Below are 18,559 nucleotides of genomic sequence, written 5' to 3' on the forward strand. Positions count from 1 at the left end.
CTTTAAAATGGGGACCAACCTTAAAAAATATACACATAAATAGATTTTTGTTATCCTAGCTTTGTTTTACTTTTCCCAATCAGTTTTGAAGAGGTATAAAAATAGAACAGAACTGACATACTGAAGACACAATATAGATTTGTGTTAAAACAAACTAATTGACTTCAATTGCATCTTTTCTGCATCTTTTTCTTTAAAGGGTCAAAAGCATGTATTATCATGAATGGTATTTTATTGATCAGTACAGATGAAATATATTCTCTTAATGAAAGCTCCACGGAACACGGAAACATGGTAACATTAACACTTGAGTCAAGAGGTTCTTCTGAGCATGCTCAGTTTCAGGAAATGCATTTACATAAAAAAATCTTCTGTAACCTGTTGTTTTTCCAGCTCTAAATGTCTTTCTATTGATTGAAGCTAGAGTTAAAGTTATAATTTCACCAAATAGCCTAAAAAGGTTCACCAACAAACAGGTTTGCGTTTTAAACAGTCGGTCAATTGCTGCCTGGAGGCAGAGTGCAATTGTCTCCACCCATGTTTTTTTCAAATTCCCTTCTGCTCTGCTGGGGCATTTCCCAGAGTGAATAGCAGGCAGTGGAAACCAAGATGAGGACTGTTTTTCTGTTTCTCTTGGTAAGCATGACTTTTTGTTTTCTTATATTTTCTTATAGTCACACACCTGCACAGAATAGAGTGTTTTAATTTATGGGTGCAATAATCTTTAAAGGTTAATAATTCTACTTGTTGTTGTATTTAAATCAGTCTACATGCTCAGTGGTTTTTAAATGCATATGATACTTATTTATTGAACTGCAATGTGTATCACATGAATCCTGCAGGCAAATTCACCAAAAAAGAAAAAAAATTGTATTTAAAAAAGGTTTTGCCCTGCTTGGTAGCTTTTCAGTAAAGGTAAATTTTGTCAGACAGTCTCTCTTCTGTCTCTGAGTGGGAGAATCTGTAAGGTTAATGCAAAATAGAACACGATTCTTTTTTCTTTAATAGCCAAGCAGCTCAGTTGGAGATGAGTTGGAAAAGACAAAAAAGTTGTTTTATCCATCAACAAACAATTTTTTTGTTTTCTAAATAAATAGTCATTTTAAGTTAATACAGATAGTTTGCATTCAAAATGTATTCAGTAAAGTACGTGTGCACGTTTCTTTTTTGTTGTAGTAGAGTCCATCTGACCATCTAGCTGTCTGGACTTCTTTTTCTGTGACAAAAACAGAAGGATAAACATAAAATGTTTCATCTTTCAATGAACCCAGGGCCTCAGTTGTTAGATAAATAAATATTTTATTCTTGAAAAACTTAATAGCAGGGTGGAATTTTCTACAAAAGACGTCATTTTCCACAAATATTTTCTTTGAAAACACAGATGTTTGCTTAGGTGTGTGCTCATACCCATCTGGTTTCTGCAACGTGCAAACTAGAAACATTTATAAAAGAGACCCCAAACAAAGAGATTTTTTGCAGAGATTCATTGTATTCTTGCATTTGGTATGAAAAAAAAGAAAATGTCCTGAGTATAACATTTGCTGGTTTTGTAATTTATTTAAACACTTCTATGCTTTAAAATGCATTGTAATGATAAAATATACTAATCTTTACTAAATCCAGCCAAACATTCTGGATCATTGGTGTTTGTCTCTACTCACACCTCTGAAAAATAACTGGAATCAGCAGTTAGAACTAAATCAGCTACTTGGAAGAACAGCAAAACGTTTTTTATATCAACCTCTTAAGTCCAGTTGACCTGAAGAACAAAATACTGTCTTAGTGTTCCTTTTTAAAAGATATACTTTGAATGGTTCTTAGGTTGTCTTCCATAATACTAGTAATATATTTGTTGAAGTCCAAATTGACTTCCCTGGGTTCTTCTATTATAGGATTATAGTTGAAGGTTATAATAATAAGACTGAAACTTTGGTTCGCCTTTGCAAAGGGAGAATTCCAGCACAGCTGCTCACATCTGCTCCTCACACAGAATGTGCTAAAACTCTGCCTTCCCCTTTTCAGCAGGCTCCTTTTATTGATCCACACATAATGTATGCATCCTGCTCATTAAGACACATGATGTATGCATGACTAACATTCTGCCCAGTTATTTTTTAACAGCGCCTCCAAGTTGACTCACATTCCTCTTTTGACCTTTGTCACCCTTCACTTACTCTTTTGACCTTTGTCTAAAGTTCTCTTAACCACATCCTTCACTTGAAGTCACAAGTTATCTCACACATGTCTCATGTTTGCTTGACTCACGTATAAAACATTAATATACTTTTAATTATAGTTCCCACAACTTCTTATGCTGTCGACACCAGAAATGTAATGCAGCGGCAGGAAAACTCAGTTGGTTAAGTGCAGAACTGGCTCATGGGAAATCAGAGTTTGATTCCCAGGGGTCGTGATGAGCTTAACCCAGTGTGGGTTAACCACAAAGTTGCCCAAGTCTGGGTCTCCCTGTGTCGGCCCCCATCCCGGAAAAAATCCAGGGGTTTGTCGGGAAGGGCATCAAGAATAAAAATCTCTGCCAAACCGCCTGTGAATCAGTAAAAGCTGATACACTGCTAGTGTGAGGCCTGCTGCTCTGCTGACCTGCTGCTGCTTCAGTCTACTCCTTTTGTGGGACCTGCTGCTCTGCATTCAACTGGGCCAATAGCTTTGCCAAACAATTGCTCCATCTGTGGGACTTAAAGCTTCTACAGCCTTGGAACATCAACTAAAGCAGGTACTAATGTCACGCAATAAGTCCAAAATGGTGCTTCAGAATGAAGAGGAGGTTGTCACTATGGAGGTCTTAAAAGCCTGGACCTCAAATGTTCAAAACCATGGATCACTTCAGCTACAATAAAATCCTTGAAGACCAAGCAGATGTTATATAAAAAATACCTGACTTGTCCTACTCCGTACAATCACTTAGAATTCAAAAAATATAGAAACAGACTAAACCATATCATAAGAGGAGCAAAGGTACACTTTTGCAATACAAAGTTAGCCCAGCATAAAAACAATGTTGCCTGCCTCTGAAAAACTATCAACACAATACTGAATAAAAACACTACTTAAAAACAGCTATCCAATGAATTTCAGGTTTATGATCATCATGTTTCAAACCCTCACTAAATTGCTGCAAAATGTAAACTCATTTTTTTCTGAGATAGGCCCTACTCTGGTTTCAAGGATCCCACCTAGTCAACAGGGACCATTGGAGTATCTAAATTATTCCATTACTAAGGAATTTAACTTATCACTAACAACTGAGAATGAAGTAAGAGATATTATTCTTAGCTTAAAAGACAGTTAACCTGGTTATGACAATATTGATAGTAATTTGTTAAAATCAATCTATGTCTTTATTATTAAACTACTGACATATGTTTTTAATCTCTCTCTGGTCAAAGGTATTGTACCCATTGAGCTAAAGAGAGCAAAAATTACTCCAGTTTATAAAGATGATGATCCAACCCACTTCAATAATTATAGACCAATTTCTGTCTTACCAGCTGTTTCTAAGATTCTTGAAAAAATTGTCTATCAAAGATTAATAGATCATCTTGAAAACAATAACATATTATACCCTTACCAGTATGGTTTTAGGAAAAAACATACCACTTACATGGCACTGGTGCATTTAATTACTGAAATCTATAAAGAAAAAAATAGAAAAGAGAACACAGTTGGTATCTTTTTAGATTTGTCAAATGCATTTGACACTGTTAACCATACTATTCTTTTGGATAAACTTGCACTTCTTGGCATCACAAACAACTCTATACTTTGGTTTACTAGTTATTTAACTGATCAATATCAAACCTTAGACTATAATGGACTGGAGTCCTCCCCCTCTTCTTCTAAAATGTGGTTTACCTCAAGGTTCCATTTTGGGTCCTTTGTTATTTTTATTATACGTCAATGATCTACCCAATGCATCAGTTAAACTTTCTAAAATATTATTTGCAGATCACACCATTTATTCTATTCCTATAAGGATTTAGATATTCTTAACAATGTTGTAAATTATGAACTTGACAAGATATCTACTTGGTTTAAAGCTAACAAATTGTCACTCATTATAAAAAAACCACACTTTTTATTGTTTGGTCTATAGTCAAATGCCATGGATTTCTCTTTTAAAATACAAATTGATAATATTCCAATCAAAATGAATCCTTATCCTGGAAACCTCATGTTAGTTTTATTAGTACCAAACTTGCCAAAATGGTGGGTATCCTAGGTAAAACCCGTCATTTGATGAATACAAAGGTTGCAATTATGTTGTACTATTCAATGATATATCCATATATTAGTTACTGCAATATTGCTTGGGCTAGTACACATCAAACTAAACTTGAACCTATTCTGCGTCTGCAAAAACAAGCTCTGAGAATAATATTCAATGTAGGAGATAGGCATTTATCTCAAGCTTTGTTTTGTCAGGCCAGTGTCCTGAGTATCTATCCAGTCAACCAACTTCAAACTGGTCAGTTTGTTTTCAATTCTATTGGAAAACTTCTTCCCCAACATTTCACCAACATGTTCAATTTAATAACGAATTTCATGAATATCCCACTCGGGGTGGCTGTCTCATCAGAGCACCTTTCTCTCGCATAACTCAGTCACAGTTCCATCCATCCATCTTCCTCCGCTTATCCGGGACCGGGTCGCGGGGGCAGCAGACTGAGCAGAGATGCCCAGACTTCCCTCACCCCAGCCACTTCCTTCAGCTCCTCTGGGGGGACCCCGAGGCGTTCCCAGGCCAGCCGAGAGACGTAGTCTCTCCAGCGTGTCCTGGGTCTTCCCCGGGGCCTCCGCCCAGTGGGACATGCCCGGAACACCTCTCCAGGGAGGCGTCCAGGGGGCATCCGGACTAGATGCCCAAGCCACCTCAGCTGGCTCCTTTCGATGTGGAGGAGAAGCGGTTCTACTCCGAGCTCCCCGCGGCTGACCGAACTTCTCACCCTATCTCTAAGGGAGCGCCCAGCCACCCTACGGAGGAAGCTCATTTCAGCCGCTTGTATTCGGGACCTCGTTCTTTCGGTCATGACCCATAGCTCATGACCATAGGTGAGTATTGGAACGTAGATCGACCGGTAAATTGAGAGCTTTGCTTTTCGGCTCAGCTCTCTCTTCACCACAACGGACCGATAGAGCGACCGCATAACTACGGACGCCGCTCCGATCCGCCTGTCAATCTCACGCTCCGATCTTCCCTCACTCGTGAACAAGACCCCAAGGTATTTAAACTCCTCCACCTGGGGCAAGGACACTCCATCGACCGAGAGATGGCAAACTACCTTTCTCCGGTCAAGGACCATGGCCTCAGATTTAGCGGTGCTGACCCTCATCCCAGCCGCTTCACACTCGGCCGCAAACCGCCCCAATGCACGCTGGAGGTCCCGGTTCGATGAAGCCAACAGGACAACTTCATCTGCAAAAAGCAGAGAGGAAATCCTGTGGTCCCCAAACCAGATCCCTTCCGGCCCCTGGCTGCGCCTAGAAATTCTGTCCATAAAAACTATGAACGGAACCGGTGATAAAGGGCAGCCCTGCCGGAGTCCAACGTGGACCGGGAACAGGTCTGACTTACTGCCGGCTATGCGAACCAATCTCCTACTCCGGTCATACAGAGACCGGACAGCCCTCAGTAAGGCTCCCCGGACCCCATACTCCCAGAGCACCCCCCACAGGATGCCACGGGGGACGCGGTCGAACGCCTTCTCCAAATCCACAAAACACATATGGACTGGATGAGCGAACTCCCACAATCCCTCCAGCACCCTAGATAGGGTGCAGAGCTGGTCCACTGTTCCACGACCAGGACGGAAACCGCACTGTTGTTCCTGAATCCGAGGTTCGAGTTTTATTATCAGTCACAGTTTAGTGTCCTAAACAGAGGATGTAAAATTTGGAACAGTCTTCCTTCCTCTTTCAAAGTACTTTCACAAATTCAGTTTAAAAAAGCTCTAAAAAGCTTTCTTCTTAACAATGGTACTTTTCCATATGCCATGCATTTTTAGTTTGATAAAAGAATGTAAGTGCATGAATTGAATATGTATTGATTTTTTATGTATTGTATTTACTGAACGGTATTGTTTTTTAGCTTATAGACTTTTTATGGTGGTTGCCACATGTTAAGCCCCTTGTGGGTTTCTGGCAACCATCCATCACATCCGCATTGTTTAATATTCTGTTTTTATTTACCTTTTTTGATATGTGATAAATGAAATAAAAATAAAAAAGAGTTATGCTGAAAGGTGAACAAACAAGAACTAGCGCATTAAAGGACTTATTTAACGCAGGTTCTTAAATGCTCATTTAGAATATAGTGTTCACACTGGACAGTCGCTACCTGATAATAACACATGGACTCACAGCTGGAGGAGGCTTGGTGCAGATGTTGAAGCTGCAGCCTTTTTCTTTCACAGCTCTATTCGGATATATAAAAGATTTGGTATCATATAATTCTGGCCAGGCGCAAACTGCAATTATTTTTTCTTCTTCTTCATGATGCTACCTATTTTTCACTACCAAATCCGAGTTCATGATTGATCAGAGTTTAACTGGTTTAAACTTTCAACGCACGTGTAGAGCCTAAAAACTGACTTAAAAACGTAAATAGTGATGCATGATTGCATGAGCCTGAATCGCAAAAAAATGATTTAGAAGCAATTACATCTGGGATCTGAAATTTTCAACTGCTGGTTTCAGTGTGAACTAACGTAACTTATATGCAAAAAATAAGAAAAACAACGAATCAGTTACTGTTTTGTGTTAATTACTGTTTTGTCCATTCAACTTAAAAACTAAAATTTCCACATGAATAGTTCCAAGCCTTGATAAAATGAGTCATTAAGCTGGATCCCTGCCTTTTATTTAAGGCAAAGCGGTGCGCCTTTGTTCAGACACATTACAGATACAGAGAGTTTAAAATGCTTTACAGAGGCGCAGAAAGTGTTGGCAAGACATCAATAAAACATTGAAACAAAAAACTGAAAAACATATTAATACAGAAAATAAATGTAAGAAGGGAAGCTGAGGTAGTGCAGCATCTGAACTGCAAACAAAGCCACAAAATGTCTAAATGTCTAACAAATGCACCAAAGTTTTATGTTTAAAAACCTGGATCTAGAATAGAATCTTCCACAAATAACAAATGTTGAGATGCGTTTTCAAATCATTTTAGATTCACAGTTCTGCTATAGAATATTTTGGGTATTAAATGTTGTGTACTAATATAGCACTTTTCACCTTTCTTGGAAGAACAAAGAAAACTTGCGTCACACACACCCACACAAGAGGCTAACCAGTATGCTGGGTTCAGCGTTTTTTCCCATTCACAGATAGGCAGAGCAGAACCTCACTGGGACGCAGAGGTCAACCAAATACCTCTGCATCACAACCACCAATTAGTGCCCCAATAAAGGCTTGTTTTCCTTTTTCCTACAGTTTAAAATATGTAAAAAAAAAAACAACATAAAAATACAGATAATGTCATGTACATTAAAAAGAACTGCAAAGAAAATATTTGTAATAGATTTTTGTACAGCCAAAAAAGACAATATACTACTTGCTCAAAAAGATGTACTTGTAGCAGTGTAAATGCATGCAATTTCAAGTGTCAAGTTGAGACTATATAGGAAATAGCTTTTGCTGGTAATCAGAATATCACAAACAATTATCTTGTAACCCATGTTCTTTATGCATGCAGGTTGCATTTCCAGCCTTGGATTTCGGCAGTGCTTGCGAGGAAGCTCGAAAAAAGCGGGTACATGAATACTAAATGTTTGCAAGAGAACTATAACTAAAACTTCTATCACTGACCTCCATCTCACCAATTTTTTCCTTTTTCAGGATCTCTTGGTTCGAACTAAAAGAAGATGGGTCTTATCTACTATTGAACTTGAGGAGGAAATGATAGTGAACTACCCGTATTTTATATCAAAGGTTAAACAAGTATAATCTAAAGTTAATCTGTTTTTGCAATACAAACGTCTTAGTTTGAATTTGTTTCTTTTAGATGTATAATGACAAGATACAGGGAAAAGACTTTAGGTTTGAAATAACCGGAGAGGCTGTGACTGAAGGGTATTTAACCATTAATGAAAATACTGGAGAAGTCTTCGTGCTCAAATCTATTGACAGAGAGAAGTACCCCTGCTTCCATGTGAGTCAATATGAAATTGGAGATATATCTACAGTGGAGCAATAAAGTATTTTGGAAGGAGTTGAAAGTCTGTCTTGCCCAGCGACAGCCCCAAAACATCACTGCTCTAGATGAGATCTGCATGGAGGAATGGGCCAAAATACCAGCAACACAAAATTTTGTAAAGACTTACAAAAAATGTTTGACCACTGTCATTGACAAAAAAGGGTATTTTAACAATATTAACAAAGTATTGAGATGAACTTTTGTCATTGACCAAATACGTATTTCCCACCATAATTTACAAATAAATTCTTTGAAAATCAGACTGTGATTTTCTGGATTGTTTTTCTCCTTTTGTCTCACATAGTTGAGGTATACCTATGATACAAATTACAGGCCTATCTCATCTTTTAAGTAGGAGAACTTGCACAATGAGTGGCTGACTAAGTACTTTATTGCCCCACTGTACAAAGAAAAGCATTTTAATTGTAGCTATAATGCTTTTAACCAGAGTGCTTTATTCCACAGGTCATTTTTAATGTGTATGACACAGACACCAATCAAAAAATAGACAAGGAGCTGGCATTTGATGTGGAAGTAAAAGACATTAACGACAATCCACCAAGGTTTACCAAATTTCCCAAAACATTCACAGTAAATGAAAGCCAAGCGGAAGGTGGGTTTCACTTAAAAGAGTGAGGAGAAGTACACACACTTCTAAAGTTAGTTGTTGGATTCTAATGAAACTAAAACACACTATAGGTTGGGGGATTGATCTGAGTATAGATATTATCGACACCGAGGTAAAGTATTGACTTAAGCATGGTGTCTCTGTCTGCCATGTTGCCTGATTAGACAAAAAAGAAAAAAAAAACTTCCAATTTGAGCAAAAACCGACCCAATTTGAGTGGAAAACTGCCCAATCTGGCAGACTACCTTTCCTGCTTCATCAGAGAGTAGAGAGAGCCACATATTTGCACACAAATATATGTGCATGGCTGTGTCTGCAGTTCTCTTCTCCCTCAGGGGAGGTGTCAGATGCGTAGAACACATTTCACACGATGTGTGACAACTAAGGGACTTTGTCTTAACTTTATTACAGTAAATCTTTTATTTTATTATTATTATTTTTTTTTACTTGTTACTTAGTTGTTTTATTACTGCCTTTGTTGTAAAAAATATATACACTTATGGTGCTATTTATTTTTGTTTCATTGTAGTAGCTTTTTAAAAAATGTTATACTAGTTACTGTTTCTTTACTATTATTGTAGTATGCCATTACTAATATACATGTTCTATATTTGATGCATGTTCAGTTCAGATTGTGGTGAATAGTTAAACATTTTTATTTGGTCAAAGCCTGTCCTATGTTTTATTGTACACTTAATTTACAAAAAAATGTGGTTTTCCAAAATTATTCTATAATCAAAAATTTCACTAAAAAAGTATTGGTATCAATATCTGTGATATGGCCCCCTGTAATTACTTGGTATCGGATTGAAACCCAAAGTCCCAGTATCGCCCACCCCTGAAATACACATTTGCTGTATTTCCATTACGTACTTGCGCACATTTTTTCTGTTTCTGTTGTGAAACTGGTGGGTTTTGTAGAATCCAATCGCGGACATGAAAATAGAGTGGTGAACAGGTTATATTTTTATGAGGCAGAGGGGATGAATGGAGGAGAGGAGAACAGGCCGGCAGGTGAGTAGACTGGGGGAGCTTGCAGACAGGGATGAAGGCAGATGACCAGACTGCCAGAGTTTGCTGATAGACAGGGAGGCAAATTAACGAGCTGGCAGGAATTCATGAGGCACAATAATCTGGCGTTTGCCGAAAGGTTCCATCCCAGAATAAATGGTCCCTGTTATGAGCTGCAGGTGACGAGATGATGAGGAGCAGGTGTAGAGTAGTCACTGAGGAGACACGGCCACTGAACCACAGCAGAGACATTGATTTCTTAACCAGGCCATGGAGCGCTAAGCTCTTTGCATGTGGGGGCAGCTAAAGATGAAGCAATTTTGGGAAATCGTGTTTGGTGATCCAGCAATTCTGCATGATACGCTCAATTTTTGGTCATATGACTCATTTAATTTGAAAACAGTGTTTCCATTGCAGTTTTGCAAAATATTGTCTGTACATTTCTATACGTCTCAAAGCGCAAAAACGTTTTCAAATGAATGTGAATCTTTTCAAAATTGCATTAGGGGATTCATTATCGCAAATCCAGTTTGTGTTATTTAATAGTCATTAGAATCACAGCTATTGATAATGAAATGTCATTGCGTAAAACTAAGGTTTAGAAATTAATAAAATCTGCAACATTATCTTTAGTTCAATTGACCACTTTTCTAAAATAAAGTTGTCTGTTTCTCTTCTGAAAGGATCTCTGGGTGTGGAAGTGATTGCTCAAGACATAGATGAGAAGAATACAAAAAATTCTACGTTCAACATCACTGTGGTTCAACAGACTCCACTAGAGCCCAATATCCAGGCAAAATGGATTGATGAAAGAACTGTTCATCTTAACTTCACTGGATGTTTTGATTATGAAGTAAACCCAATTGGTCCTTTTTTTTAAATCAGTAGTTCTTACACTCTTAGACTCGTCTGAATTTCAATTTTTAATGTTTTAGAAAGCAAAGGAGTACAAAATTACTCTTGAAGCAAAGGATCATGGAACGCCTCCACTGTCAAGCACGGCAGTTATAACGCTGAATGTTAGAGACACAAACACACATATGCCAGAGTTCAAGAAGAAAGAGGTAAGTTTTGCTTATAAATATATTTTTGTTGGTTTTGTAAAGTTTTTAAGTTGTCAGGGAGGGAGTCACTGGCTCCCCAACCCCCAGCTGAGGACAAAAGACTCTTAACGACCATAAACCATAAGTTGACAATACCTTCCAGTTTCAGGTCTGACTCCTCCCCCACGAGCGCATAGATGCCAGCTCTTTTACCAGCTATTTCAGAATTGACAAGGCTTTTTGGAAGAGGTGAAACGTCTTCTATCTTTAAAAACCAAGTCCAGATGACAGCCCTTAAAACTACTTCTAAGATCATATAAATAGTTTATTAAGGACTCGTTAAAGTCTTATAAATAGTTTATTAAGGACTCTTATTATAAAGCGTTACCAAAGAGATTATTTATCTTAACTCGTTTTGATCGCTGGCCGGTAGTCTCGCCTAAAAAGGTTCTCTCCCTCTATGAGGCTTCATTAACAACTGTTTGCTGTTGGAGCGGCCTGCAAGAATAACCTGTTGAGTCATTTCAATCAATCATCTACCTCCCAAAGCCCTCTCTCTCCACTTATCTCTATTTTAAGCAAATTTTCCTGCCCTCTTAGCCCCCAAACAAGTCATGACAAACGCTCACCTTTACTGTGTTTGGTTCTGAAGCGGGTTTTCCTAGTTGAATTCAACAAAGCTACTAGCTCATCAAATGCCTCAGACTAGAGCTCCCACTCAGGACTTGGTGATCAGGGACAGGGGCTCAGGTCTGCCCCTGAAGGTGGACATCTGCCTGGCTCTTCCCTATGATCTAGGTCTAGAAGTTGAATGTGTCTTACATTGTGTCTGCTTCTATTTTCTATCTAGACGGTAGGGATACTGGTTGGGATTTATGGCTCTTTTTAAGAAGCCAGCCTGGAGTGTATTCATTTAATCCTGGAAATAATCCCAGGGAGGATTGATGGGCTCAGAGCCGGTTTAGCTCGTGCTGGTTTGCGGCGCCTTCCGTTCGTGAAACCAGGGTTCGACTCCGGGCTGCTCCCTGTTCCCTTCTCTACCTCTGTGCCGGTCCCAAGCCCGGTTGCTTTGAGAGGGTTGCATCAGGAAGGGCATCCGGCATAAAAAACATTGCCAAGTTTACCATGCGACTCGTTCGCTGTGGCGACCCCTGATGGGAAAAGCTGAAAGAGAAACAGGATTGATGGGCTCAGATCTGGATCCAAATAAAATAAAATTTAGATTTTCCACTAATAAATGAGTTCAAATTATTTTGGAAATATCAATTTTAGCTTTACTTGACATGTGTAGACAAGATTTTAAAGTCTGGATTCACTGCCATTATATACAGTGGGTATGTATAAGGAGTGTGTTTGTGTACTTTGAATTAGAGGGCTGCATTGGGATTGGGTCCTGCCGGGTCCCGCGGGACCCAACCCAAATCTCGCGGGATTGGGCGGTTTGAATTGTGCTGCGGGCGGGAGCAGGCGGCTAAAATAAAAACCCGCGGGATACGTGTTGCCATGAATATCTCATGAATATATAATAGCAGACTACGTTAGGCTGTGCGGCTGTTGGATTCCTATGTACTGAAGCTCCGTGAAGGCACCAGGTAGAGACGCCCAATGGCCTCTGTCATCTAACCTGTTGTTGGGGGTGTGCAACGCCCCGCCCCGCCTCTTACTAAGAGCACGCTTTAGGCCGTCTGTCTGCGCGCGCACACACGCACACACGCACACTTTTAACCGAACAGGATTTGTGAAAATATATTTAATAATTAAGTTGCAAATTACACAAAAGAGGAATGCAGGAAAAGATGAGGCTGGAAGAGGGACATGAATCTCTTTAATAATATCAATACAAATACACTTTTTTTTCCTGCGGGACGGGAGACGATACAAAATCAATGCATCTCTATTACTGTGCGGGACTAAATTCTATTAGTTTTGCGGGTGCGGGCGGGATTGGACATACATATTGCGGGTGCGGGCGGGAGTGTAACGCATACGTTGCGGGAGCGGGCGGGATTGGTCAGAAATTCAGCGGGCGCGGGCGGAAGCGGGATGAAGAAAATGGTCCTGCGCAGGGCTCTACTTTGAATTATGTTATTAATGCAATAGCTAAACCAGACGGCCTGTGACCGCTGAAGGAATCATTTGGTCCAGTTTCTTACACGCAAAACTGAGGGACAGCTGTAAAAGTTCACTACTGTTTTTATAAAAATACACTTTTTGTGACCATAAGGTAATTTAGTTATAACATGTAACCTTAAAATGTTGGCAACATTTAAACTATAACAGTATTATTTTCTACATGATGATTTGGATGTATTTTAATCTGAAAGATAAGAACATTTGTTTTATACTTAATTAACCATTCTGACAATAGATTTAATCATTTGACTCAGTCAGGCCCTGCCACAAACTGGCGAACTGTCCATGGTGCCCGCTGCCTTTGCCCACAAGTGGCCGGGATAGGCTTCGGCAGCCCCGTGACCCCGAAAGGGATAAAACGGAAGAAGATGTCTGAATGAATGAATTGAGTAAAAACATCTGACATATGTTCATTTTGGAGGTTTGATTAAACCCATAAGGCCTCTTAATTAAGTGTCATGTCAGGAGTGGAATGTAGAGAGCCACCAGGGAAAAGTTCAGTAATGCCCCCCTGCTCCACACTGCTCATTAAAATTATAAGGCAATAATCATTACAGAAATCTTGTAAAAAATAAAACAAACTCAAGAAAACAACATAAACATTATAACCCAATGTAAAGCTCTGAGAAGTATTAGTTAAACTACGGCAACACATTGTGACCATAAAATAAATAGTGTTTAATTTCAAGACTCAATGTACTCTTTTTCCTTGTGGAAAATATTACATTGATAACATCTATAACAAAATTGTTAAACAAAAGATTAAGTAAAACAAGACATACATGTTAGACAATGGTAACAAGAGGGCAAGAAAGATCACTACACTCAATTATACTTCTTTGAATTGTACATGTTTTAACTAATCAATTTATATGTACTTCAATCTGCATTGTAACTCTTTTGTAATTGTTAAACATTTGTTGTATTTTTTTGTTGATTCTTGTCCAGGGCTCCCTTGAAAAAGAGGATTTTTATCTCACTGGGACCCTCCTGGTAAAATAAAGGTAAAAAAAATAAGAAAAAACATAGCAACAAAACCTGTGGGCACCAATATTAGATTTAAAACAAAAATTGTAGTTTGGATCCTGCAAAAATTATGTGTTAAAAAAGAATTCAATTCAGACATTAGATAAATAAACCATTGGAATAAAACATGGAAATAATACCATCTGCTGTATAGTGAATGCAAAATCACTGTTATCCATGTGGGATGCTTTCTTCTGGCGACCACTGCCACTTAAAGGAGGATGTCGTGAGTCGAACAGATCCCACTATTTGATTCAGCTGACTACACCCACAACAAAAGCTAATATTGACAAAACTAGCAAAACATTATCCATGAGTTACAGGCCTGGAAAGAACAGTCAGGGTCACAGATGCAAAATGCAAAAAGAGCTGGATAGTGGCCTTGTGGTTAGAGTGTCTGCTAACTGGAAGGTCGTGGGTTCAATCCCAGGCCGAGACATACCAAGAAATGTGACCCAGTGGCTCCCTGCTTGACACTCTGCATTAAGGGGGTTGGATTGGGGGGTTGAACCACCAAATGGTGCCCGAGCGTGGCTCATCTGCAGCTCACTCAGCTTTTTTTTGTTTTTAATTTAAGTGTTTTCCACAGAAAAAGACCATTTTCATCCCAAATTGGAAAAATTTAATCTCTTGACTGGCTCTGCAAACTCCTATTAGAGCACAATAGGAGCCAGTAGGAGAAAGTTTGTCTTTTCTTGCCCCCGCGACCAAATTCAGGATAAGTGATAGAAATGAACTACTAGAAGTATGGATAACTAATGGATAATCGTGCAACATCTACATTGTTGTTGTTTTTTTCAGTTCCAGACTGAAGTACATGAAATGAAACTCTACAGGGATGTCTTCAGATTTCCAGTAGAGGACAAAGACACTCCCAACACTGATGGCTGGCATGCCAAGTTCTTCTTCATCAGCGGAAATGAGGAAGGAATTTTCAAAGTGGAAACTGACCCAAAAACAAATGAGGGTATTTTTAATATTGTCAAGGTAATAACATTTTTTTCCTGTCCGAGAGAATCCTTACATTTGTTTTGTAAAACATATTTGCTAAGTATCACATTACTAAAATATTTTTCTTAATACAATGCATTAGTTCACAATTTGATTTTATTTCTGATTCAGTGCCATTTGGTTAGAAATTGTTCTCATTTCCACTTTTAAAAATGTTCTTTGGATCATAAAAGACTATTTTCAAGCTGATAAAAGGATCAATTCTTTCATGTGAAAACTAACAAAACTACAGGATTATTTTGCCTGAGAAAAATTATTTTGGAAAACAACTGATTTGTGGATTTATTGCAGCATTTTCAAAACTTTGTAACAAATATTAGTCCAATTTGTTGATTATAATTTTCTACATGGCTCAAAAAGTAGTTGGACCTCTATTAATTTCTGTGTGTCTTTTGCAGGAAAAGAATTATGAAATCACCACGATGGTTGAGTTGGAGATTGGGGTAGAAAACATTGAACCATTTACTAAGTGTGTGAATGGCAAACTGATTAAACAGGACGGAAAACTTTATCGTCCTGACTCAATCAGTGTCACAATTACTATAATTGATGACAATGACCCACCAGTGTTTCAGCCACCAAAAGCTGATGTATATGAGAAAGAAGAATCAGAGCCAGGCAGGGTGCTCTTCACCCCAAAGGTTTATGATCCAGACTCTTCTTCTTTCAGGTAAAATATTTGTGGACTGCATGTAAACTGTGAATGTAAGAAAGTCATAAACAACTAATATTATTTTCTTGCTTACATTTAAATAGTAGTTGCTACTCTCTTTTCTCTGTTTCCAGGTTTGAATTAGTAGAAGATCCAGCTAACTGGGTGTCTATTGATGAAAAAACTGGAGAAATCAAGGGAACTAAGAAGATGGACAGAGAATCACCCTTCGTGGATGCTGACAATGTTTACAAAATCATTATTGCTGCCATAGATGATGGTACTGAAACAAACCTGAAACATAGTTTGATAATGCTGTTCTTAGCAAATCAGTTAAATTGAAAGATTTTCATTTTTGTGATTTTGAAGGTAAACCTCCAGCCAAAAGTTTTTGTAATGTCAGTATTCACTTGAGGGACATCAATGACCACAAGCCACAACTGGTCAACAACAGCCTCATTTTGTGTGGAAACAAGAACAACAAAGTGATGATACCTGTGCAGGATTTGGATGCTGACCCCTATAGTGGACCATTTTCTTTCTATTTTGATAATGAGGAAGACGAGATGCATTGGGAACTAGATCCTGCTTATGGTCTGTAAACATCTGTTAATCCATTTGACTAAACTAGAGCATAAAGCAGCTACATATCTGTCTTTACATGTTTCACCAGGTCAGCAAGGTGGCCTTGTCAGCCTGAAGCCACTCCCCTATGGAAAATATTCTATACCACTGCGGATGCAAGACCAACAGAACAATGAGGGACATGAGACACTGGAAGTGGTGGTGTGTGACTGTGAGGAGAAGAATACATGTTGTTCAAAACTGGCACTTTCAACTAACCTTGGAGGACCTGGCTTTGGACTTTAGTTGGAATCCTTCTATTTTTAAGTTAGGACATATACAGTGGAGGAAATAAGTATTTGATCCCTTGGTAATTTAGTAGGTTTGCCCACTTACAATGAAATCAATGACGGTCTTCTGGTTAATTGTCAATTCTAAACTCTTCCCCATACTGAACTGAACTGAGACAAATGAACCAAACCGAACCAATGTAATGACATCTGGGGAACCTGTGTAGGTGCTTTGAGTTCAGTAAATGAGTAATTGGTGAAACTGAGTTCATAACTTTACTGTCCTGCAAAATTTGGGCAGATTTCTTTTTTTTTCTTTTCTCGAAATTCTATATTCATGGGTTTTATGACCTGGAACCCCAATTTATGTAAAAAAAAATAAGTAAACAAATGATTGAAACCAATTACAAAAATATACTTTCTTGGATAAGCATTCCAAGAAAGTTTAGTTTTTGAATGGAGTTGTGGAAATGAATACACTTTTCTCGCGGGAAAACGCAACCCACATTCAGTGGACACTCAACAGGGGAGGGGCAAAACATATAAAGATTCTCTGCATGGGAGTCCTTCCTGTTGCACAGGCAGAACTTTACAAAATGAGCAGCAGAAGCAGAACGATGACAGTCCAGGAGGCTCTGGAAGTCATCACTGATCATGGTCAGAAGAAGAATCTCTTGAGCTAAATTTTGATTCTAATGATTCTGATTTTGAACCAGATGAAGGAATTGTTATTCCTTTTCCTCCAAGCAAGACATCCATTTTAAAGAATGGTGAAGTACATTGGTCTTCATCCCCAAATATGCGTCAGACAAACCTGTCTGCAGAAAACATGATAAAGACAGTGCCAGGGCCCACTAGGACGGCAGTGACTCATGTGACCATGTCAATTCAATTGAATTCAATTTTATTTACAAAGCCCAAATTCACAACAACAGTCGTCTCGATGGGCTTCGTGTCGGTAATTGAAAAAGTAAAGCATAAAATCAAAAGGATCATAAATACATAGAATTCAATAGGAAAATACTAAATTGAACTAACTAAACAGACTGAACTAAACAGTCATCCCTTCCCTTAGACCCTCCTTCGCGGTAAGGAAAAACTCCTAAAAAAAACAGATTCCGGAAAAAGCTAAGAAACCTCATTGGAGCCCACATTAAGGAGGGATCCTCCCCCAGGACGGGCAGGCAATTTACCAGAACCCATAGAGAAGAATTAATTTATCTAACCCTACAACTACATATTTAAAGTCCAGTAGACGAGTTTCATCCAGATGGAGTTTGGGGGGACGGCCCGGAAACAGGATCCAGGTCAAGACAAGCATGACCTGTGCGAAATGCGCAAAATTAATTTTCACAAAGCACAGTGTGATGACTTGTCACTCTTGTGCTGTGTATATGTACAGACCCATATACAACTTCATATTGCGATTGCTTGTCTGTTGTATTGTGATTTTGTTTTTTTCTGGTTCACAGTGCATGTATGTAAAACAAAATTTCAGATTGTTTCAATGTTATGTAAAACTATAGTATTTTATATGGTAGTCTTTCAAAAGTAATACAGCAGTGAAATTTTTTTAAAAAGTTTGAACGTGTATTTTTAAGAAAAACAAGTGAATTATCGAATAATTGAACCACTAGCTGTTAGAGGTAAGGAACACCATTTCACTAAGTTTTGATAGAATAATTAATAATGGAGTTAGTAATGAAATATTCACACTGCTTGTTAGGATTTTTTTTAGTTTCAGACATCTTTTAATTAATAAAATATGCCCCGGGGCAAATTGACCCAGGAACATCATCTCTGTTCCTCACAAAAGAACATAACAGGAGGGTTAAAGGGTCTGTATTAGCCAAGTATTGACTGTATTTCATATCTTCTTATTCTTTCCATCCACCTAACAGGTACAAATTGGGCAAAGAAAGAATGAAATTTGTATAGCGTTTCAGTGTGGTTCCTAAAAACACCAGGGTGGATGCTTCAGACTAA

At 38.5% G+C, this 18,559-nt stretch overlaps 1 protein-coding gene across 2 annotated transcripts; it reads left to right on the top strand.

Moving 5' to 3' along the window:
- Positions 1 to 524: 524 nt before the first annotated feature.
- Positions 525 to 16,952, top strand: LOC111947662 (cadherin-like protein 26). Of its 2 annotated transcripts, none has more exons than XM_023956724.1 (12): positions 525 to 636; positions 7,715 to 7,771; positions 7,858 to 7,950; positions 8,024 to 8,170; positions 8,681 to 8,828; positions 10,538 to 10,707; positions 10,790 to 10,918; positions 14,858 to 15,043; positions 15,466 to 15,737; positions 15,854 to 15,999; positions 16,089 to 16,313; positions 16,393 to 16,952. In XM_023956724.1, exons 1-12 carry the CDS (start codon positions 610 to 612, stop codon positions 16,587 to 16,589), a joined length of 1,797 nt encoding a protein of 598 aa, XP_023812492.1. In that variant the 5' UTR covers positions 525 to 609; the 3' UTR covers positions 16,590 to 16,952. The 2 variants fall into 2 exon arrangements, with proteins under 2 accessions (XP_023812492.1, XP_023812493.1); XM_023956725.1 differs by lacking the exon at positions 525 to 636 and adding an exon at positions 1,410 to 2,734.
- The last annotated feature ends 1,607 nt before the right edge of the window (positions 16,953 to 18,559 follow it).

The sequence above is a fragment of the Oryzias latipes genome, chromosome 7 (assembly GCF_002234675.1).
Source record: "Oryzias latipes chromosome 7, ASM223467v1".
In the NCBI taxonomy this organism is placed as follows: domain Eukaryota; kingdom Metazoa; phylum Chordata; class Actinopteri; order Beloniformes; family Adrianichthyidae; genus Oryzias; species Oryzias latipes.